The following is a 25,062-nucleotide window of genomic DNA, read 5'->3' on the forward strand; positions in this document are numbered from 1 at the left end:
ATCAGTTTCACAAGATATTTGAGTGTGTCATGTCATGAGTGGGAAACGAGTGCTGTTTAATGTCAGTTCTTCGTTTTTAAAAGTGAGTTGGACCAGTAGATAATAATAATGAGACTAGGTAACTAAGTTAAAAGTTACAGCGATATTTTTAATGTGAATTTTCCCAACATTTTTCAGGCATTCACAATATAATTTTATTTTTATTAGAGAAGAGTTCCAAAGTTTTAAGAGTTGTGTGTTTATTCTCGCTTGGATCCGTAAAATAAATTGATAATAGGCTAAATAAAATTGAGATATAAAATCCTTCAAACAACACAATGGTCTGATGATGTAATAGAGATCGTCAACCTAAGTTTGATTAGCAATGATGCATAATTTTGAAATAAAATATTTTCTTATTTATTAAAAAAAAGCTTTCGTGTATCCAAGTCCATTGTTATCTCCACGACAACTAAACGTCAAGGAATATTTATTTTTCATCTCCAAAAAAAAATCGAAAAATATTCCGTCCACGATAACCCCGTACGTCCAAAGCGCCGAAAGTTCACGCGAAACAGTTCACAAACCCTTATCTTGGTGAAGTCAGCGATGTGGCGATACTTACCGAAATAAAACAGGCGCGGGACAGTCAAAAGCAATCAGTGTTATGTTCAGTGGCGTAGCATGCACCGCACCGCGCGCGCTCCCAACTCATACTAGTCCTCAGTGAGTACTCGCACGTCATTACTTTTTTTTTAAATAAATAATGGAATAAAAAAAAACATAAATAATAGGTACTGACTGGAATAAAAAAAATATATTGGAAGTTAAAAACAAGCAGTGTTTTGACATGAATTTGAAAATAGAATAGGTGCCTACCATAAAGTGAAATAATGTTATTTTTTGGGTTCCTACTTTTTTATGTGCTGTGGTTTCAATGAAAAGTGCTCTAACTATTACTAAGCCGTAGAAAAAATAATCCAATAAGTTTTAAGGATTAATTATTATCATGGGTGAATCAATAAATAAGACGAATAATATGCAGATAGCTTGTACAACTAGGATATTAGGCCAACTGAGTCTAATAATCGAATGTATTGAATACATAATGTAGGTACCATACATATGGCACTAAGTAACCTTCCCGCAATGTGTGATTCTGATGAAATCATCCAAGATTGTTTAATAAACAATAATGAGCTAATAATAATATAACACCAAGAAATAGATTGAAAAATAAAGATAACAACCGAACGCGTCACGTATGATAGGACTTGATGTACAAAAAATAAGGAAATAGCCTTTCGGTTGTCAACCTCCGTACAGCACATTACGTGCAATGCTAACGCTTTTATGAGTAAGGCAATAACGTTAGGTAGGCCTTCAGAAAAAGGAAGATTATACCGTTAAATCGATAATAATAAATTATAAATGATACCTTCCCGGAATCCTAATTAGTTTTTCTATCTAACAAAACTGATACGTAGTGAAATAAATCTGACCTGACATTCCTGTGACGTGATATGTTTTCATTTTGATGATATTTATTCACCGCAAATATATTCACTAAAACTACACTATAATACGATGGCACATATGTTTACACATTCATAACATACTAAATATCACTACTAAATACAGTATTTACACGACACAACAACTTATTCTGTCAACCGATAAAAATTTTGCGAACGCGGCGTTCGCCGGCAGCCATACGCCTGGCAAGTAACGTTAACGTTTTTACGACTTTTTCTCTTTGACACACAATTATGATGTCAATAAGTGATGGTTTAAGCATATATTACTTTTATTTTGTTTATAGGTAAATATGCTGACTACTTAAATGTATTTCAAACTATTTACGAGAATTTGTAGCAAAACATGTCATAACACGACGGCCATTACGGAAAAAAAAATGTTAAGTCTAAACTTTCGTTACTTTTTTCGCCTATATAATCATCACTTTCTGAAAAACAATTACTAAATACGGAATCTACACTTATTTCTCAGTAATTCTATATAGATTTTTATAAGAAAACTTAGCGTTTACTGCCTCTATTCATTGTTTATTTCGCTGTTTGATTCGCACAAATTTACACTCTTTGACGTCGGCCGTGAGTGGAATGTCAGATGAATTTATTTATTTTTTAGTTCGTTCAAAATTATGTTGCTGCTATTGAAAAATATTTAAATTAAGATCGAATGAACCATTTCTTTCATACAAATACAGAACATATTGCTACTTGCAACACAACTACAGATATTTAGCGGCCAATCCTGACCAAGCCCTTAAGTGTAACTGTCCGACTTAAGACATTTGGAGCACTTTTTTCTTATGTCGCACTGTGTAATATAAAACATTCGAGAGGTATATGAAAACATGTCCGAATCAAATCTAGTAAATTCCCCTAAAACACCTAGCTATTAAAAAACTTAGTTTTCATTAAATTGTTCATTATTTACCTACCTAATTTTGACACGGTTAAATATAACACACAACTCATTTGCAATAAAGTTACGAATCACAAACTTCGTTGTGTAAAATGTTGCCAAATGAGTAAATAGCAGTCCGTAAAAAGAACTTAAAACAATTCAAAAAATTTATATATCCTTGAATATGGAATGCAAATACTTAAATCTAAAACAAAATAAAACGACAACCTCACACATTGTTTTAAAATGACTGTTGTTGAAAGACGGTAAAACCTTTTTGGTCATTTGAGTCGCGGAGCATACATTTTGGAAATTCTAAAAACAAACATCGCAAAGGGTTTTAATTAAAATAAGTGTTGCCATATAAAAAAAACAAACTTATTTGAATAAAAGTCCATGTTAAAAATAGAAATTGATAATAATAAAAAGTGCATTAGCCGTTTATTCGATAATTATAACCTTGCACGTTCTGAATATCAAGTTTACGATAATATTATGTTTACCTGGTCTACGGAGGGTCAAGAGTGATGCAATTTAAACACTGGTATCATAGGCTTGAGGTTAAAGAGATCAACCTCTTTTGTAGCTTAGAAATTTATTAAGAGCGGATCAAAGAGCCGCCCGACGATGTTTTGGGTCAAGTTAGCACCTAACTTCTCTAGATGATATTTCAAAGTAATACCTATTATATAGTAGTAGTAGTAGTAGTAGGTATCTATTGAACATTGACGTGTTTTGACATACCTGATGCAAACAAGATTTGTTAGCATTTTGTTAACTTCATTAATACAACAGCTGATTGTTGCGATTTTTTTACACATTAAAAATTGGAATAATAATGTCATATTTTATTTTTATCGTGCCAAACTTAAGACTGAAATAAGCAATGAAGAAAAACATGACCCGAGTTTTGGACGACATAAAAGCAGACTTTAAGAGTGATCTCTTCCAGATAAGCCACTTATTCATAATATTCTAGAGATAGGTATTTTTTTTGGGCCCAGAGATCCCAACCCAACGACCTAACGACTTTCTACACTAGAAGGAATAAACCTATAGCTCTACAAAAGCGGTTTATTAAGAGAGCACATATTACGTCCTAAAGCACTATGGTAATACGGAAGCTAACGTCATCAGCATGACGCCATGAATACACAAGAAGGCTGTAAAATTATGTAGCACGCCAGCTCACTCATTTTTGGACGTATTTGTTTTATAGGCCACGGAAAGTGAGCCGTTAACATCGTTTTGGGGGATCATAAATTAATTTTGCCATTTTTATCTAGTTTAGGAAACTGCGTAATACTGTTAGATCGATTTTTCGCCACATTTTCCTTTTGACAATGTCATATTTTATGTCTAATTTATGAAGGAGTGTTAATTAAACTATTCCTAAAGAAAATAAATAAAACCTTTTTCGTCATCTATTCTTTGAAAACAAAAAAATCTTGCCTACACAGCATTCAGTATTAGAAAATCAGCATCCTCTAAAACACATGGTACATAAAGGGCTTAAAAAGGAACATAGTGGGATTTAGTCAGTAAGAGTCTGACTGCCACACTCAGAATGGATACTTAAATTAGTCTTAATGAATCCTTAACTAATTATCATTAAATCTGTTAATGAACGATACATCCCAGAGACGAAATTTAAGGGTTCATTAGTTAATGACAGCTTTAAGTATCCGTAGGGCAGAGTATCGTCAAATTGTCTTTGATAATGCTTATCGATAAACGAAAGGTGTAGCCGCACCTTAAAATGTGAAATTATTAAGTAGCAAAAACTGTTATTTAAATACATTATAAAACCTTGTATATCAATAATAGAAATAAGAATTTGTTAATTTCGGGATCGTTTTTACGTAAAAACACCTATTTTCATGTAAATGATATAAAGTACATGAAAACTTTTTTCTGGTATCACTGTCAATATTGTACTGTCAGTGTCAAGGTTACATTTAAAATTCTTGTTCCGTTAACCGACAGGAAAGAAAAGTGTGTGGAAAAGTGTGATAAGCTCTGAAATAAATAGCTTTATCTTAACATATTATCATGGTAAGTTTCGTTTCTATGTACATTAGTAGCTGCACATATGTATTTGAAGAATTTAACTTGTGCTTGTTTCATTTTAGGAGTCTTCAGGAACAAGAGCACCACGCAAACGTGTGGCTAATTTCACGGCGGACGAAAAAGCTTTGTTAGCACAATTAGTTAAAAAGAGACCAATCGTGGAATCTTAAATAACAGATGGCAAGTCAGTCGCCAAGAAACAAGCAGCATGGGATAGTATAACACAGGAGTTCAATCAGGAATCAATCACCAACTTCCAGACTACGGGCTGCTTTGTGAAAGTTTAAGAAAACCCAAAAAGCGATTTCGGCCCGACCCGGGAATCGAACCCGAGACCTCAAGCACAGCAGCCGCGCTTGCGACCACTAGATCAACGAGGAAGTCAAATAAACTTTGTACTACATAATTGGCCTCTTGTTCAACAATTAAAAAAGTATTCCTCTTATTTTATGGATTTTTATTTATTAAAAATTATATTATGAGAAAAATCTATCAACTATAGATTGTCGCACCAAAAATCCATTGCTGTTGGTTGTGCTTTCACGCCTTTCACTCAGGACAACATCATCATTCTCAATATGAGGAGTTTCCTAGTTCTTTGGAACCAAATCATCAACCTGTAAAGAAATATTATGCAGTGTCGCACAAGCACATATAACAGCCACAACTGTATCCATCTTAATGCCCATGCCAAGTTGGAGACAAGGAAACCTTCTTTTCCAAATGCCAAAGCATCTTTCCACAATATTCCACATTATATTTTATTTGGCTTCTGTTGTAGTTTTCTTGTGCAGTTGAATTTGGTGATAAAAACGGTGTCAGTACCACATTGCTAACTGCATACCCGCTGTCCCCTAAAATTATCCCTTTTAACACACCAGTATTCAGTCTTTGTTTACTTGCACTGCTGTTATAAATAAAACTATCATGGGTACTGCCAGGCCAACGGGCTACTAGATCATAAAATTCCAAGTTTGTCCCAGTGACTGTTTGAACATTGAAAGAAAAATACCCTTTTATATTCCCATAGACTTCTAATGTTACTCCTCCTGGGCTTCTTATTTGGCCCCACTACTCCAAACCTTCTGCTATAGTCTACAAAATCAATAAAGTCAAGCAAATCACTCATCTTTACTTTATTGTTCAAACACTTCTATTCCTGAGACTTTTTAAAATATTTTATTTACTTTTATAACCTTAAACATAAATGTCAAAATCAATCATTAGAAAGTTAAGTAAAGGTTTTGCTGTACTTAACTTTAATTGTCATTAAGGGATGGTAACGGATCATTAAGTGTCTCTGAGAGTGAGCTTTTTTAAATCTATACTAAGGAGCCACTTAAGTAACCATTAAATGACTCTGAGTGTGGCAGTGACACTCCCTCACGCTGCACCCAGTGGCATGGGTTATTCCCACAAGAAGGGTATTTTTACATCGTAGGAATATTTTGACTACCCAAATAGTACCTATGCTTTCACTGCACATGAACCGTAAACATTACTATCATTATTAACTTTAATTAATAAACAATTTCTTTCACTGATAACTCCAATTCTTGAATGACAATAAGTGCATTGAACTCTAAGCAAAAAAAAACAATAATAATATGCAGTTCTGATAAATCAATTCGTTGCCCAGTAACTGCAGACCTCTTTACACCATTTTTAAGCTTTTAATCGTCATAATCCTTACTTTGCCAGCTATAAATAATTCCGACGCCTACGATATGATATCGCGAAGAAGGCATGCTGATATTAATACCTCCGTTACTCATCTGATTTTATTTTATTTATAATCTTTAGGTAATTAATTCATTATTTGTAGGTGACATTTGATATAATTTTGTTGCTGAGCAAGTTTTCTTCACGTCACATCTTTAATATACGTCACAAAGTGATTAAATTCAAACTCAATTAAATCTATGCACCTATATAATTTTTGTCTTCCATCTTTAAAGGATTTTCCATAATAGTGTTACTACAAACGCTCGTCACGTGTTTAAGAAAATTTTACGTAGAGAATTTTCCTTAAACACGTGACAAACATCTGTTTAACTTTTTTGTAAATACATAGTGCAGATTGCATTGTCAAACGTAATAATAATCTGGTTTCCTGCTTACCTGGCGGTCATTGACTTTTCCTTAATCATAAACTAAAGAAACTGGTACCTCAAATTATTTAGAAATACTTTGACGATTCGCGTCATGGAAACAATCGCTTTGTGGTTTATTTTGTGTCCTAATCCAACAACGTTTCTTAATTAACACATAGACACAATAATAAACACATTTCTAATACAATTCAAATTAAAATTACTAAAGTTTGCAGAATTAGATTGCCTTGAATGGTTTTAGCGGTAAATCCAATTGAAAGTTGTCTACTTGAAATAAAACCCTAGCTCAAATATCTACTGCCTTGATCTCGTATTTTCCTCGAATGACTAATAAATTACAGGACAAATGCCAATCAATACAATCAACGATGTTTTTAAATTATCACTAAGCAGTGTATCGTAAAACTTCAGAGAGATGGCAAACATAACGTAGGTACCAACCATCTGATAAGACTAATCACTCAAGGATTTTTGCAAATCAATTATTTATCAACAATAATTGGAACAAAACATGATAACAAGATACTTCAATTAAGCCACTATAAAAAGGACGAAATGCATCATTAATCCACAGTCGTGATTGAGTGACAATAGCTATAAAATATTTAGTATAAAAAAAAAATACATGCCATCGACTCAACTCTGGCTAGACATGTAGAACCGACACATTATCACGTTCAAATTTTTAGGTTTCGAGTAGACTGAAGGCCGTTAATCATGGCGGCAGAAAAACCATATGACTATGATGTAGTCCCTGACGGAGAGGTAACTTTGAAACCAGAAAAGTCACAAAACAGCTTAAACTACACGAAACACGCTTTAAGCTATTATTTTCGTTAATCACAGCTTGGAGTTTGTGTCAAAAATCACTAAATGTTTTTGTGTTGTCCGGTGGTATTTTATGGGATCGAAGGACCCAAATATGTTCGTCCTTAGCTTTAGAAGACGTCACAAGAATTGGGATACGCTCGATATATTTATACGCTTGGTATATTTTATCCGTCGGGGTTCAGTATTTGGGTTTCTACTCCATCAGTGTTTGAATTTTATTCTCCCAACATATTTGTGGGCCCGGGTTCAAATAATCCATAGATTACTAAAGTAACTAATCTCTTTTTCCAGGTTCTAGAAGCAGAGATGGCTATGAACGGCTCTATGGATAAAAGTGGCGGGAAAGGCGACAAGACAGCTGTGACCCTAGATGACGCCATGTTGTTATCGGGTAAGTCTCTTACCTACCCTTTAATCAATTTATAATATTATTGTTTAGCAAACAGATTAACTGGATTGAGACGTTATAATTGAATAAACATAAATACGCATTCATTAATTAATTATCATGAGAATGTTATTAACATCTTCTCATTGAAATTAATCTGCTGACCGAGTGGCAGAGAAAAACATATCTCAGATAATTAGAGTAACTTTCGGACCTTTTTATTAAACTATAAACTATTTCAGTTAATGTAACACAAATGTCTACATAATACTATAATAAACTCTAGTAACAGCTGTTTTGTCCAGATAACAAGAACATTGACAAACACTAGTAAGCAATAATATATATATACTACAAAAACAACATGTTTTGCAGAATTAGATATAAGATATATAATAAGTACCATCATAAAGACTACAGTCATTTTACTTAGACTCCATTCAGACCGTACAAAGTTCAGTTATTTAAAGATCATATTAATCTAAGTTTATTGAGACAAGTTCATATAAAATACGCGCCGACATATTTAACCCATAAGTTTTATAAGCTCTTTAATTGATTGCAATTGCGAACTTTATTATTTCGCATTGTTTTTAATTGGCTGTGGGAAACATTGGCTAGATCTATTTGGTGGTCAGACTTCACTTTATCTTTTTTGTCCGCTCTTGATATTTGTTACTATTAAAAGAATTCGATTCACATATGAATTCGTCTTTTAATTCCAAAAAGTCACTAAAAGTAAAAGACCTTACGAATTCTTACCAACACTTAACAAAAGTTGCACCTAAATTATTCAAGTTTCCTACTAAAACAGATCAACAAAGCATCCTGAATTCCCAATAACTTAAACAAACCAAAACCACTTGAGGAAAGAATCAGTAGTGTTAAGCAAACCCGTTTCAAAGGACAGGTCATTGTAACTGGTCACCCTTATTGCTTCTGCCCCATATTATATGCGTAAACGTGACAACCCAAGTCACGTTTGTTGTAATATTATTCTAGTTTTCAGTGTTTATTGTTAGACGGATCGTGAAGTCTTAGTACTTAATAGGATGACGTTTCTCCTTTTGATTACGAAATCCTAAAAACTTCAAATGCGGTCAAGATATAGTCCTTTATATAAATAAATAAATAAATATCAATTCTGAGCATCTGACCATCTGACCCCTCTAACTTTAGATAGTGTGTCATACAAAGTAAAGCATGACGAAACACACAGCTGCACTAGTATCGTAAATAAATAGTAGCATTAAAAGTAGTAGTTTCTATTCTAACTCTCTCATAACGGGCCAGCTGGAAGAGATTTCTAATGAAATAAGCTGTGCCTTTGTACTATCTGTTCTATTTTTCTTCTTCTCTGTATTCTGTGTGTGTAAATAAATAAATAAAAAGTACCTTTTTACTTGAATTTAAACGCAATAATCAATCTCAACAAAAACAAATTAGCACGTGTTCTCTTTTGTTTATTAGTTTGTCTTTTGTTTATCTGCCGTAGTCTTTTGCCAGCTATGGTGGAATTGACTTCCAATTTCATCGGTTGCGACCAATTAGGTACCAGTGTTTCACATAGAACGACTATCTATCCTATCTTACCTCAACGCAGTTACCCAGGCAACCTAATACCCCTTGCTAAGACTGCTTGTTAGATTTTCAATCTGCTGACTATCCGTAGAGAATCCAAAGATGTTCAAATGACAGCCGGGACCAACCAGTTTATAGTGCCTTCCGAAAAGCGGAACTCATCCACGTCACGGACCGACTGCAAGAAGCCTTGGTTGACCTTACTTGATGTCTTTAAAATTAAAAGGAAGTAAAGTATCTATAATAGTTAAAATCACTACATATTAATTTAAATGCCAATAGATAAGTCTGCATTCGCGACCCACTAACACAAAGACAAATCAATGATTAATATTAATTACCTATTTACTCTATTTAACTCTGTTATTATCGAGGACAATAACTGATAGCACGAATATGCATATTGATGCACTAACAGTGTCATTCACAAACTTCAAGATATTTGATACCGAACGTAGACTCGAAGGACCATTTTGTATGTGACACTTATCTGTTTGCTTACGAAACAGTTCAAAAATATAATAATCACATTTTGACAGTTCTCTTAAAAATCAAAACACATTTAACAACACACTAGGGTCCAGTCTGAGTCGTGTAAAAAGTAGGTATGTAAATGCAGAATGAAAGTTACTTATATTGTATAAACTTTCGCTTGGTACTTTTTTGGCTGAAAGGACCAAATGAAATACCTTAGTGCTTTTAGTTGCCTTAGCATAAAAATATAAATAAATGTTGAATACATTACAAATATATTGTAGTCGGAAGATTGGTAAATGACATGTTAATTTGTAGACAAGCAATTAAATTTGCAATAACTGACAATAAATCAAACCTATCGTCTCATCACAAAAGTTCACCGAAGAAGAATTATACCATTTATCGCAATACTACTATGACAGATACATAAAGAATTTCTTATTATTTGCATATATCTTTTCTTTTTAAAATTGGTCACTAGTCACTCAGATGCATCTGGTTAGACTGGAAGCCAACCTCAACAGTTAGGAAAAGGTTGGCAGATAACGATAATACAAGTCTCTTCTTTTTATTTTAGCACGTTTTGACGTCAAAATCACGTTAACAAGACCACCTAAAGATATTTAGTTGTACAAATATTTGTGAGAAGTAATATGCGTAATAAAATACTGTAATATTGACTTGTTACTTACTGTTAAGTCAAACATCGTAATTAGGGAAACCCCACCGTTGATGAGATGACAAGATAAGTCATTGTCAATTGTTTGTTACTTTAATTAGATAAGGATGCTGTAGTTTTTATGGAATTAAATAAATAATTTAATCTGCAAAGTTATATATAATGGTGAATGGAAAAGTATGATTTATCCCCAGATATCCCTAGGTTTTTAAAACCGTGTCATTTGAGACGTTTCCTAGCGAGGTCCTTTGTTACGCATTTCCACGTTAGTCGTATCGTATTTTCGCGTCACGTTGTTTTGCTCAAGATAAACTTGATTTAGTTGTATAGATATTTTTGAAATTAACTGCATTGCACGTCATAGGTCTAGCAAATTACTCATACTGCAAAAACCCAGACCCACTCCTTGGAACCGTGCAACTAGCTTGACGTAACAAAAGAGCTTTTTAGATTGTCTCTCATCTTCGTATTTTCCCCTCTCCTGTAAAGTTTCCCAGCTATTACATTCGGCGTGATTTATTTAAAATAAATTCAGAGGTTTGTTGGTTTTAGACGAATGATAATCACCTCTTTAAAGTACTGGTATGCCCATTTATCCTTATCTTTGTATAAACTTTAAAAGGAGACCAAGAACATTGAGTTGTGTCGAAATATCTTCTCAGATACGAGATGTTGAAAACAATGTCAACAAAACTGTTGTTGAAAAAACGTTTAATTAATAAACATGCTAGCTAAAGTACAAATAAGTAATTAATTTAATTGTTGAACTTTATCATTGAACAATGTCTCATACTATCTAGGTATTTAAATAAATATAACGCACATCCTGTGTGTGCATACACAGACAGAATGTCCTGAATCATTTCTGACTCCATTTTTACATATTTTTGACGAAGTGGAATGAGAGCTAAGTACTTGGGACGTCATTACGCTTACTTTCTATTTCATTCTGCATAATTTTGTCATCTCTCTCTATCATTAAGATTTCCGTGGATTCACCCTGAAGTGTTCTACTTCGCATACCCGAATAAAAGTCTGTATATAAAAAAGCATCCATAAAACCGTAATCAGGTTACCATCTGCCCTTCTTGTTAAACAATTAATTTGCTCTACCTTTTGGACAACCGTGTGTGTACCGTACACTTCACCTGTAATAAGATTAACGTGATTGTTCCAGGTTTCGGCATGTACAACATCTTGCACATGCTGATGTCAGGCGTCATCCTGCTGGGCATGATCATGCAGAGCCTTGCGTTAGGCTACATACTGCCGGCGGCGCAGTGTGACCTGGAGCTCACGCTGCAGCAGAGGGGCTGGCTGTCTGCTATACCGTTCTTAGGTGAGTACTGCTTTAACAGTTGTCATCATCAAGGTTGTTATAGTTGGCTGATAGATCATGAGCAGAAAGAACAACATTCCTCTTTCTCGCATTTTCTAGATCCCTTTTAAATTGTAGGTCTTTTACAAGACTAACCAATAGGTACGACAATTCCCTTGTATTTTACAAGACTAACCAATACGACAGTTCCCTTGAATTTTTCATGGGAAACTTTATTGGTTAGTCTTGTAAAAGACCTAAAATTTAATAGGAATCTAGAAAATGCGATCCAATCCATTATCTTTTCAGTTTATCTTAATCTCTGCTAGTAAAAAAAAAAACATTCACACAATATGAATATAACACGTTCAGATCATGATACGATTTACTGTATCTTTCCAGCTATAATCCTGACATCGTACTTCTGGGGCTGGCTGGCAGACACGCAGGGCAGGAGACCAGTCATGCTGTTCTCTATGATCATATCTGCCGTCTTCTCCGCCTTCGCTAGCTTCGCACCTGAGGTCATCTCTTTCGGCGTGCTGGTCTTTTTGTCCGCTATATTGTAAGTTGATTTCGTATACCTAAGTTAATATAGGTATAAAGTTCGCTTTTGAGAAGCTTGGAAGAAATTAAAACCCAAACTTAAAAAGATATTTCATACTTACTAAATAAAACTTGTGTATGGTTGACTGATAGTTTGAAGGTTATCGTGGATTCAATCAAACTTTTAAGTAGAATTGAAATCTGATCGTTATAATCGTTATAATATCATTCATCTCCTTACTGTTTTATAACCGCAATCAAACTGCGTATTTATCGACCGACTCAATTTTTGCAGCGGGCTGTAAGAAGATTTTCAGAAACTAATGTTTTCTAAATTGCATTTTCAGCATGTCGGGCTCATCAGCTGTCGTGTACACATACCTGGGCGAGTTCAACAACCTGCGTCATCGAGACAAGATGGTGGCATTCGGATCATCCTTCGTCGGCATCGGCACGGTCATACTGCCATGTAAGTTGTGAACTCAATGGTTACTCATCAGCTTTACCGATTTTTAGGGACTTCCTTAAAAGGACTAGAAACTAAACCTAAACTGGGACTTCCATGTCCACTATGAAGTTCCTGGAAGGTTCAATGTTAGAATGCTAAATGCTGCCGAGGCTGCCAGATGACTCGAAGGAGTTACCGCAGCCCTGGGACATAAAGATCTCCAGTCACACGAATTGTAACTAATAATCTTTTCAAATCATTTTCAGGTGTATCCTGGCTAATCCTGCCCCTAGAATTCGCATACCCCATCCCGTTCCTGGGCATTGAATACCGTCCGTGGCGTCTGCTGGTGGTGGCCTGTGCCATCCCCTTCGCGTTGGGCTCCGTGCTGCTCCTGTTCGCGCCCGAGAGCCCCAAGTTCCTGTTCGCGACGGGCGATTATGATGGTGCTTTGGAAGTTGTGAAGAGGATCTATTATAGAAATACGAAGATGGAGGTGGACAGTTTTCCTGTAAGTGTCAATTATGTCGAATATAATAATAAAATAATATTGTGTTGGTTTCTTCCCCACGTTCGCCTTCCAATAATCCGGGACTCTGTGTCTGATTGAGACATACAAAAGAAGAAAATAAAAAGAATAGATTTCGCGGATAAAAAGATATGAAAAAATTGAGTATTAGCGCCTTGCGAAAATAAATTAGCAAGTTGGCATACTGTGACAGGTAGATTTATATTTGGGTATCGCCTACGTCAAAAGTACTGGTTTGTATTTAACTGACAAAACCCTGATGAAACCTGGATGGATTAAAACCAGTCAGTGAGCCCACTGCAAAAGATTGGAACCTGTGTCAAGGGCTTTGGATCCATATACATTAGACGCTCTTTATTTCTCCAAAATCCATTATATTCAAATATCCTCTCCCTGTTTCAGGTGACCTCCCTAATAATAGAGAACCAGATGACGAAGACATCTAACGTGAAGGGAGCGGCGGCTATCTGGGCGTCCATGAAGGAGCAGACGGTGCCGCTGTTCCAGAGGCCGCTGCTGCCCTGGACTGCTCTCACCTGCTTCGTGCAGTTCGGGATATTTGCCACGTAAGAACAGTTTATGATGACAATAATATTGTAGGACGACTAAAGGAAAACTATACATGGGTTAGAATAATGGGAACGACCGTAAGTTATGTTGATGTTGACTGTTGTAAAGGATACAAAGGTGTTCGGAGGAACAAAATATCAATTGTTGAATTGGTAAAAACAATAATATAATTAGATAGAAAACATTTTCCGACATTTTAAACTTTATCATTTACCAACAAACACTTATGTTGTAGTGACTTTGATATACCTCCTACTTATTTATTAACATCAATATCAATTGAACTGAATTTTGCTAATAGACTTTATGTTTCTTTTTTCAGAACTAACGGATTCTACGTATGGTTCCCGTCCATCCTCAATTCTCTGGCGAACCACGAGGGTGGAGAGACCAAGATCTGTGATGTACTCGACGCCGGCAGAGATGCTGTATCTAATGGCACTATAGTAAGAACAAAATAAGATTTTTTAAATGACAATCATCTTTCCCGAGAATGAAAAAGAAATAATGAAAAATGATGCCTATGTAGGTACTTATGTCGCACTGGCTTTAGCCTTCTCTGTTGAGCGTTTGGCAATTCAGTCTAGTCTTCGAGTAAGGATAAATAGAGATAGTAAAGATAAAAGGTAGGCAATTAGGCATAACTATATAAAATAGGATATGAATAGTTAATTCTTACGTATCGATTAGTCAATTTAGTGCCATAGATCTCAGGATGGGTCAGCTTGCTCAGAAAAATAATTAAGGTGCAAATTAGGAAACAAACTCTAGGAAATTCACACTCTCATTTTGTAAATCATAGATACTTTTAATCATCCTATATTTACTTACTATACTTACTTAACACCACTCTTTCCCCACAGATCTGCGACGACACAATCCACACCTCAACCTTCGAGCGCTCCATCTACATTGGCCTGGTCTTCTCCTCCATGTACATCATCGTAGGCTTCCTAGTAGACTATGTGGGCAAGAAGCCGATCCTCGTGGTGATCCTGGGCTTCACGGGCATCAGCGGCATCTGTGCTCACCTGGCTTATAACCAGCAGTTAGCGGTGGTGCTGTTTGCCATCTTCCAGATGTCTGGAGCCTGTATTGGGTTGATGAATGCTGTGGCTGTTGAGTTGTTCCCTACTAAGTTTAGGTGAGTTACGTATACCAATAGTGTTACGTTTTTTAATGCGTATTTGATGACTTTGTTAAAATATTGTATGTGTAATGTATATAGTACGTTGCGTAAAAGGTGCTTATTGTGAAGTTCTGAAATTATCTTATATCTCTTGATTATGAGATGAGAAAAACCAATGGAAAAAGTCTAGATCATCAAAGCTTGACCTCTATACTGTCAACACAGTTTTTGGTCACACTTGCCCTATAGGTATTTAAATAGAAAAATCTAGATAAATAGAATTCATATAATATCTTTCCTAGACATTGATCTGTTTAAGACTACTCATAAGTTATTTCTTTCCTACACATTAATCTGTCTAATAGTACCTTTAATACTTATATTTGGCTACATAATATCTTCCAGAGCGATGGCGATTTGCCTGTCCATGATGATGGGTCGCGTGGGCTCCATGGTGGGCTCCAACCTCATCGGACTGTTCCTCGAAGTCAACTGCGGAGCCGGCTTCTATCTGTTCGGATCCATAATTATTGGTAAGTTTTTACATCTCTTTAATAGTTATGATGTGTGACTTTGGGAACTTATGCTAATCTAAAAAATCTGCCGTTTTGTTCTTTTTGTTTGTTGGTCAAAATTGTGAGCACGATCCAGGAACTCAAGAAGAGCGGGTGTTTTTGGGGGCTGTCTCTTGTAATTTGATCTTCGAAATGTGCGGTTTTAAAATATACTGATATTTTGTATATATAAGTACAAACACATTTGATATTAGGATTTTGAATATAAATTAGAAGCAGAAAATCTCTAGCTCTCTAAACTATATTTACTCAAATCTGTATGATTAAAATAATGTATTTTTCTTTCCAGTAAATTCGCTATTCTGCCTAACGTTACCGAACAAGAAGAGGATCCCACATAAGAAAATCGTAGTGGAATCTACCCAAAACGAGACCCACGAACCTGTATGAACCGGTTCAAACCAGAAACATGGAACTGGACAGAACTAGTTAATTCTGTTGCGAAGAAAACGATAGTTGAAGATTAAATACTCCGAAATAAGTCTTAGGACTTGTTTATTGGCAATGGGACCGAGTTCCTTTTCGTTACTGAAATTAGTTAGGGAAAGCAGGTTTTATTCATCGCCAATAGATAGGCCTAAGACCCTATAGTTAATTGAAGGCTATTATACAAATGATGATGATGATGAGGGCTACCACGCTTGATTTTACTTCCAGAAGAAATGTGTGTTGAAATTTAAAAAAAAAAACCGTTTATATTTAATTACTTATGACCATTGTGCAATATGGATATGCCGTCTGACCCACATTTTGTAAATCTTTATGCGATAGTAGCGCCAACTGGTGACCAATTACGGTAGCCCCATCAGATGTGAATGAAGTGATCAGATATATTAGTTTAATTGATTTTTATTTGAAGGAATATAATTATTTAACAACCAAAGATTGTTGAGTAGTTATAAGTTATAACTTTAGTATTTAAAGAGATTGTATACGATATTAGAAGTAAGAAAGTGAGAATGTTCTAATGCTCACTAGAGTTAAGAACCAAAACACGTTTAATTATTACGAATGTAACTATCTTTTTTTTTATTGTTACGTCGTAACAGATTATAACTGATAAATTATGACGAAATGCAAATAGCAAGCTTGTTGTTCGAAGATGAAGTCATACTGCCATAATAAATATCTTCTGTTAATTATTTGTAAGATTCAAAGCATTAAAAATAAAAAAATTGATAATAAAATATGTATTTGTTTTACTTCTTCTTCCCAGCAAAAACACATAGGAAGTGGTGAAGGGTGGGCGTTTTGGGGGCTGGCTTTTGTAAATTTATTTTTTTGACATTCGAAAAGTGCTGTTTTGCAGCCAAGTTTGAATAAATGACTTTTGATTTTGCTTTTGATTTTACTGTATCCCGAGTAAAGTACCTTTTCTTATGTGTCATTTGCTAGTGTGAAAAGTTTCATCATAATTAATTACGATACGAATTTTATCAGTCTCCTAGTCTACTTTTCCCAAAAATAACTCACCGGTTTTACTAAATCAACATTTAAGAACATTGTTCTAAATAAAAGATTCAAATAACTCAAATGAATGAACCATTCAGTTGCGTAATATTTCACTCATTCATAAGAATACTAGACCTGTTGATCTGCGCAAACTAGATGCGCAGTAACCTAACCTCAAAACCCGCCCAATGAAAATATTTCAGGAATACAGCCGAGGAAGCTTTCAGAGAGCCTTCAGTCGTGAAAATGTTGTACCGCCCTACATTGCGGAAACTGAAGGTTTTCACTTCCGGGAAACCTGGCGACGAGGGCAGGAAAATTTCAGAATTGTGGGCGGCGGTACCAGGCGACCATAAGTGCTAGAAGATAGGGTTGCGACGGGATAGCGCGCAGACAAGACGGGGAGAGTACGCATGCGCGGAATTCGTCTAGCATCGATTTTCTCACACCCCTTACTCACGACCCCTTCGCTGTACATTGATGTAGGAAGTAAAATAGACAGTTACGGCATAAAAGTAATCATAACATCATGCTTAAAATTAGAACAGCTGATAAAAATATTTTGAGTATTTATTTTACGCACAAACATTTGCATCCCGATATTATGTAGATAGCGTTGTATAACCACTTAATATAAAAGCAAATAGTACGTGTGACTTCTTTATCGAGTTATTTAAAAAGCTAACGACATTTACAGAGAATGAACGAAATTTGCCCAGGTGGTCACTCGTCACTGCAAATTCAAGTATAGACAATCTTCACTCCATTCTATTTTATTCGTAGCTCCTGATCCGCTACGCCCTGCTGAAGAAAGGAATTTTTCCAATTCCTCGCACCTCTGTGCGCCTAGTAAACCAGATGTCGTGGAAACTTCGGTGAAAAGATATCAAGCAATTTTCCAAGCAGAATGGTCTTTCCACTTGCAAGTCAATTTCGAGTATGAGAATAGTCATAATGTTCAATAGCAATTAAATTTACTTTTTTTCAATCAATTATGTTTGTAGGGAAATTCCAAAAGAGTTTACACAAAGTGTACTCAAAGTACGTACTCTAGTTACCCCTTAAGAAAATGCTCATTCCGTTATAAAGAAAATAATTATTCAAGAGGCCTTGCTAGAACAGAAAACCTTGGTCCTCGAAGCGACAGCTAAGGCCCTCTATGAGTCCAAATCGTTGACGGATCCGCCATTTTAGTCATATTTACCAGGAGAGCAGATTCTACGAAGAGGTTATTGATTTTCCACGACGCGAGGGAAAGGGACCGACAGCGGTCCGACTTTCCCTAAGGTAAGAATGAGACAGAGCGATGCGCCCCCAAGCCACCCCCATGGCTTAGAGATAATCAGCTGTTTCCATTCAAGATTTCGCTTATTGTTTTGTTTACAAATAAGATAATCCATTGCAATTGACAGCTGATCTTCATCTCTAGTAAAAATGCCTACTTTATTTAAGTACATAGGTACTTAGCAGACATAACCATTTTCCTTGTAACACAAAACCTCAGTATAAATAAAGCTTATTTTGGTAGTTTGAAGACGCCCCGCCCGCGGCGTTACGGGGCGCGCCGTTAACCGCCTGTGGGATGTTAAAATTCTTTCATATCATGCTTATCCTATGCCTTCTTATATCATTACTATCTCTAGTAAGCAAAACAGATAGAGTATTGGAAAAGGCTTTCAGCATCAAACAACGAGCCGAATAAAGACGTAAGTTTCACGTGCTCGTAAAATCGCGAGACACAGATAGTTTTCAAATGTTTGGTTAATTTCACCGAAATCTTTGTGTAATATTTGTTTTTATATTTATACAAGTATGTGTTGCGTGTCAATTTATTCTTTGAGTTTATTTAATCACGAGTTGAGTTTTATCTCGTTTGGAAACAGATGTTGCGCTGATTGTAAATTATCTTGGACTGTCTTTTCAATAAATGTTTTCAGGATAGTAGGTATAGGTAAATGAGACACAGATAGGTATTTATACCACAGATAGGTATTTATATCTACTTATCTTAAGTGCCTGATATGTTTATACGTGGCTTTATGTAGGTACATATTATGCGAGGACTCTTAATCGCAATATCTCACGAATGATAACTTTAACGAAAACATCGTAGGACCAAATTTTGAGATTTACAACTTGGTCTAAGGTTTTTTTTTTATAAAGCTTTCCGTTTACGAAAAAAAAGTTTCTTTTGAAGCACACATAGGATTGATGGGGACTTCTAAAACTGTATTTGGAATAAGCTCTCCACCAATATTTGGCTTTCCGGGAATTTCGATTATTTCCAATATCTATTCTATATTGATCGGACGGCTACAGAAATCGGTTACAAATGACGTAAACATGACTAACAAAGACTGAACTTGGTAACAAAACTGCATGAGTGCCTTCTGAAAACTCTTTTAGATACATAGATAGATAGAATATTCTTTATTGTACACTAATAACAAACATAGAAGGACATAACAGACAAGTAGTAGACGAGTACAATAGGCGGTCTTATCACTAAAAGCGATCTCTTCCAGACAACCTTTGGATTGAGTCGATCTGTAAGGAAAAAGATAACAAACTCTTAAATCTTTTAAACTCAAACTCGAACTCTTCCTATGTGTTTTTGCTGGGAAGAAGAAGCAAATTTTTTGAAAACTAGCCGTCTTCCCGCGGTTTCACCAGCGTTCCGTGGGAACTACTGCCCGTACAGCGATAATATATCAGCCTATATTACTCGGGAAGAACGTTTCCAACAGTGATAGAATTTTTGAAATCGATCCAGTAGCTTTTCAGCTTATCCACAAAAACTCTTTCTCTCTTTTTTCCTCTTTAAAATATTAGTACCTAAGTATCAAGAAGTATAGAAAGAAATAAAATAATAGGTATATATATGTATATATATATTTATTATGATGCTACAATCACAGCTAATTCACACTTGAAACACCTAATTCACACCGAAATAAATTGTACCATACCTATGTTCATCAGGATTTTTAACAGGAAACTATCGCTAGTAGAAATTCTACTGGTATACATAGAGACAATTATACATACTTAAATAATTAATTGAACAATCCCTTCAGTATACAATTAAGGCATTCACAACCACGTCAATAGAATATAAACTACAGTGTACAGTCGACTTCGCATCTTTGTTACACTGTATTGCAAATTGCATCACAACAATTCGAGTGCAACAAAAGGGGAACACACAAGCAAAAAATAAATAGGTACGTAAGTACGGATATCCGACACACGAATGATTCAGTGTTCCGATAACAATTGCATAGTGAGTCGGAACAAGCGATTTTTTACTATTTTTTATCAAACGTGACTTTACATTTCTAGTGATAGTTACACATTTGGCTTTCCCAAAAATGTTATTGTCGATTACCGCAAATAAACAATTATTGTTTATGTACAATATAGTTATCGATATGAGCTGGTTATTCATTGAGTGATTTTATCACAATTTGTATCATTGGAAAATCCAACTTCCGATACTACGACGTTACCATTTCATTATTTTAGTTTACAACTGGATTAAACTGGTTACCAAAAACATGTTCTTTTTTTAACTTATTACACTTTTTTTTGTTAAACTGATAGCAAAAAATAAAGACAGTTTCTTCCACGTTCGCGTCTTAATTTAAGAATTTGTTTTAAAATTAAGTAACACGATAAACTACTTACCAAATACATTAATTAACATGGGAAACACAAAGACCACCTTACACAATACTTGTATTCTAACTTATTTTTGTTATTTCTTTACGAGAAAAGTAGTGAATGGATTTTGGTGACACCTGGCAGCAATATTAGGAAGGTACATAGATAGGTACAGGGGATAGGACCCCAAAATATAAGCCGCCTAACCACAGGCCTAACACACAGACAAGAGAGACCATTTGAAAGATTAATCAGAGTGCGGAAATAAAATGGTGAGGCCTTTGCCCAGCTGTGAGATATTTAAGGCCTATGGAAATAAAATTTGCTCGATAATATCAATCTTAATTCAAATGTTCTGAGCAATTGTAAAAAAAAACATTTACCAACTCAAAAAATTATATCTTAAGTCAAGTTAACGTCCTTCCATTTTGGAAGACCAGTGGAAAATGTCTTATTGACTGTGTGCGGAACTTCGAGAGTCATACGACGCGATTCCCACGTGGTTTTCCTTTCCTATCAGTGTTTGGCTGATTAACAACAAACTATATTTAAAGCGAGCGCCGTTTCCGAGCACTCACTGCGGTTTTCCTGTCTTCAGTCTCTCACTCGTATTCAAAACTTTTTAGAGTATTCAAAAAAAGTTACGCAAAATTAAAAAAGTTAAAAAAATTGACGTAAAATAGCGCGGGAGAAGAATTTGAATTTGGAAAATTAAAAATCGAATATTTGAGATTTGAATTTCTAAAATGACATTCACTATAGGGGATGGAGTCTCAAAGAAAACTTCTTTTGACGAGGCGTTGGACCTCACTGGTGAGTTTTTTTTTTTATTAGCATGGTTCGCTTACAAAATGGAGCTTGACTAAAATAATCATCCATATAAATGAACGAAGCTAGGAATGTAATTAAAAATTATCCGGGCCCAAGGTCTGCAATGCTAATCTTACGATTTTTTTTTTCAACCAAGTAAATGGAATTATAACATGATGCTTTAAAACACGTGCGCCTTTAAGTAATCTATAAAAAAATAATACTTACCTACCCATAAAGCTTTATTAAGTCCTGGACGGAACTACTTCCTTATTCTCGCTATCTTTATATCTAATGTTAAATTGCGCCATTGTTAACATAAGCTACTGAACTACTAAACAAACTCGATAACCAGTGTTCACTAGACTAGACGTTTTATCTTACAATCGTACGATGTACGATCAGACGTGTAGTGATAAGAGATGTGTGCCCAGTTCCAAGCTAATTTTTATCGAGTCATCACCATCATTTATGATCTAACTTTTCTTATGGCTATCCATCATGGGAATGACTTGCGTTTGTGCATCATCGGTTTTGTAGGGAACGGAGTAAAGCTGAAGAGTTTGTTTGTTTGTTTGTTTGTTTGAACGCGCTAATCTCAGGAACTACTGGTCCGATTTGAAAATTTATTTCAGTGTTAGATAGCCCATTTATCGAGGAAGGCTATAGGCTACTTTTTATCCCGGTACGGGAAGTAGTTCCCACGGGATGCGGGTGAAACCGCTGGCAGAAGCTAGTTAATTTATAATGACTTGGAACAGATCACGTTATCCATTGATCTCTATAGACAATGACTCTATAGTCTATAGAACAGCGATTGGAGCCATTTGCACTGTTACTGTACGTACGCACGTGCTTGTCGGTCAGTGTCAACATGATACCCACGTGGATAAAATCACGACTTTCTACTGAAGAATACAGTATTTCATGAAAGACCTTAATACTAAATAATATACGTCATATAAGTAGTACGACCGCACGCAGTTTGACCCGCGTCTTCGCCTTGGCTCGACTTTATAAAAAGAAACTTATCGTTACCATAATATATTTTTTCAAGTGCGATCTGAGATGAGATTAGAGTGTACAAACAAACAAATAAACTCTTCAGTTCTATAATGCCTATTGGTTAATTCAGTAATAGATCAACAAATGGGTAGACTTGAAAGAAAGCCAGGGGCTCGATTCTACTGCTTTCGTTATTTTGCCTATTCATTGTTACGACACTACTCAGACAACACTAAAAATCTTCCGAGATCGAGATCCCAATGTTAATATTTGAGAGCCAAACGAACGCAAATTGTTGTCAATTGTTACGTACAAATTAATGTCAATTCAGAGTCAGGGTATAGTATATTATCTTCAAGCTGTGCCCGCGATATCACTAGCCTATGGCTTCCGCAATACATTGCGACGAAACGCCGATTTTCTTTTGTTTGCCAGAATTGGGCTATCAAAGAAGTTCCTATTACTACTTTTTTTTTTAATGCAATTAATAAGTAGCTCCAGAACTTACGCGGAGGTATTTCTTCACGTTCACTTGTTCAGTTTTCAGCTGATATTTAGATGATTCATGCATTTCAATGACATCCCGTTATTCGTACTTCCATCTCTCCTATAAATCTGTAATCTGAAACAAAAATAGTAATGTAAGTGCATAAATTACTGATAACAAAATAATGTCTAATCTAGAAAACAGAATTACAAGTTACAAAAATTATAGAAGTCGCTAAACTTGGCTGCGTTTATTAAGAAATGTGTTAAAGTATTTTGTAATTTTGTAATGGACTTTACTTACTGACTGAAATTTTAATATATATTTGTGCTGCTAACTCTTTACCAGGTTTCGGCAAATACAATGTGGGCATGCTGATAACCTGCTGTTTCCTGATCGTGGCAATGTACATGGACATCTTCGGCATCTCCGTGGTCTTGCCAGCTGTGGCCTGCGACATGTCTTTGGACACCATGCAACAGGGGTTGCTGTCTGCTATACCGCTAATAGGTAAGTGGTTAAAGAGGTTGGATAATATTTCTACTGTTCGAAGGTTCATATACGATAGTATACCTACATAGGTACTATCGAAAAAGAATCCGGCCTTCATGGGGACCATAGTATCAATGGAATTTCATAAGGGAGTACATTTGTAAGTACATAAATGAGGGAAATATGTAAGAGGAGTACATAAGTTAAGTATTTAAGGAGAACATACGGGGTAGTACATAAGGGAATATGTAAGCGGAGTACCTACCTAAATAAGGTAGTAGATATGGAAGCATAATACGGGTAGTACACAAGGGTGCACATAAAAGAGTCTATAAGGAGCTAAATAAGGGTGTACATAAGAAAGTACATAAGAGGCCTATACATAATTTTCCATGTTCTGTTTTCCAGGTGTAATAATCTCCTCATATGTATGGGGACTTTGCGCAGACACGATAGGTCGGAGGACCACACTGTTGATAGCCATGCCAGTAGGTTTCGCCCTCAGCTTAGCAGCTACCATGGCTCCTAACTTCACATTGCTGGCCACTCTAAAGTTACTTTCAGTTTCATTGTGAGTATAATATTCTTTAATTACACGTCAATGCACCGATAATTAATCGATTCTAATATGTGATAAAAAAACTACCATAGTTGACAGCGTTAAGTACTTAAAGTATGGCAATACTGGGCAAAAGTCCGCCACACTTTCTAAACAAAACTGTTACTTTTATTTTTTAGCTATAAGAAGCGTATAGTATAGAAGTAGTTTATGATTGTTATAAAGTTAAGGTTAACTATATTTATTTGTGTTTACAGCTCATCAGCTGCAAACGCGGCGGCCTTCGTGCTGTTAGCAGAAAGCGTGCCCAGCAGGCATCGCAGTAGATTTATGTTCCTTATGGCCAGCGCTACAATGGTCGTGCAGTTATTGATTTGCTGTAAGTCAATTTCACTTTACTACCTTTTTTTGGTGGGAAAACATTACTCTTACTGACTAAAATCCACCATGTTCTTTCTGAAGCCCTTTGAATACCTATGCCCCGGTAACTCCTTTTCAGCACTTTAACTTTTTGCCCTGACAAATGGAACAGGCTGACAGTCTTATTTTTTTTTATATAAGAAATTCATATTTATATTAGTCTTCCTTGTTTGTTAAAAAAAAAACTACCAGACATATTTCTTCACTTAATTAATTTTCGTCTAAATAAAATAACAATCTATTACTTTTTTACAGCTTTTGCCATACCGTTATTCTCGCTATCCTTCAGCTACGAGATATCCTGGCTTGGCGTGGCATACACACCCTGGAGGTCGCTGATGCAAGCCATCTGCTTGCCGAGTGCTTTAGGAATCGTATGCACTATATTCCTACAAGAAAGTCCCAAATTCTTGCTCAGTAAAGACAGACATGATGAGGCTTTGGAAGTTTTGAAATCGATACACAAGAGCAACACTGGTTCTAAGAAGGGTGGTTATTCTGTAAGTA

The 25,062-nt window shown here is 35.5% G+C and overlaps 2 protein-coding genes and 1 long non-coding RNA gene across 6 annotated transcripts in view; 2 read left to right on the forward strand and 1 right to left on the reverse strand.

Annotated features, from left to right (window-relative positions):
* LOC124634279 (synaptic vesicle glycoprotein 2C-like) lies at positions 1–16,856 on the forward strand. Of its 4 annotated transcripts, XM_047169764.1 has the most exons (12): positions 635–705; positions 7,286–7,361; positions 7,719–7,818; positions 11,730–11,891; positions 12,273–12,435; positions 12,764–12,885; positions 13,131–13,375; positions 13,796–13,959; positions 14,286–14,409; positions 14,827–15,107; positions 15,498–15,625; positions 15,957–16,856. In XM_047169764.1, exons 2-12 carry the CDS (start codon positions 7,314–7,316, stop codon positions 16,055–16,057), a joined length of 1,638 nt encoding a protein of 545 aa, XP_047025720.1. In that variant the 5' UTR covers positions 635–705; positions 7,286–7,313; the 3' UTR covers positions 16,058–16,856. The 4 variants fall into 4 exon arrangements, with proteins under 4 accessions (XP_047025721.1, XP_047025723.1, XP_047025722.1 ...); XM_047169765.1 differs by lacking the exons at positions 635–705; positions 7,286–7,361 and adding an exon at positions 1–82; XM_047169767.1 differs by lacking the exons at positions 635–705; positions 7,286–7,361 and adding an exon at positions 100–118.
* Positions 15,365–22,832, reverse strand: LOC124634282. The gene is made up of 2 exons (XR_006984840.1): positions 21,821–22,832; positions 15,365–15,603 (listed from the first exon to the last, which is right to left on the reverse strand). It is a non-coding gene; the product is annotated as an uncharacterized LOC124634282 (long non-coding RNA).
* The window catches only part of LOC124634281 (putative transporter svop-1), an 8,577-nt gene continuing 4,852 nt past the window's right edge, over positions 21,338–25,062 (forward strand). Inside the window, exons 1-5 of the mRNA XM_047169768.1 lie at positions 21,338–21,595; positions 23,433–23,594; positions 23,985–24,147; positions 24,393–24,514; positions 24,811–25,055. Coding sequence (XP_047025724.1) covers positions 21,529–21,595; positions 23,433–23,594; positions 23,985–24,147; positions 24,393–24,514; positions 24,811–25,055 — 759 coding nt within the window. The 5' untranslated portion in view covers positions 21,338–21,528. The remainder of the gene's footprint in view (positions 21,596–23,432; positions 23,595–23,984; positions 24,148–24,392; positions 24,515–24,810; positions 25,056–25,062) is intronic.

Source organism: Helicoverpa zea, chromosome 11 (genome assembly GCF_022581195.2).
Source record: "Helicoverpa zea isolate HzStark_Cry1AcR chromosome 11, ilHelZeax1.1, whole genome shotgun sequence".
NCBI classification, from domain to species: Eukaryota; Metazoa; Arthropoda; class Insecta; order Lepidoptera; family Noctuidae; genus Helicoverpa; species Helicoverpa zea.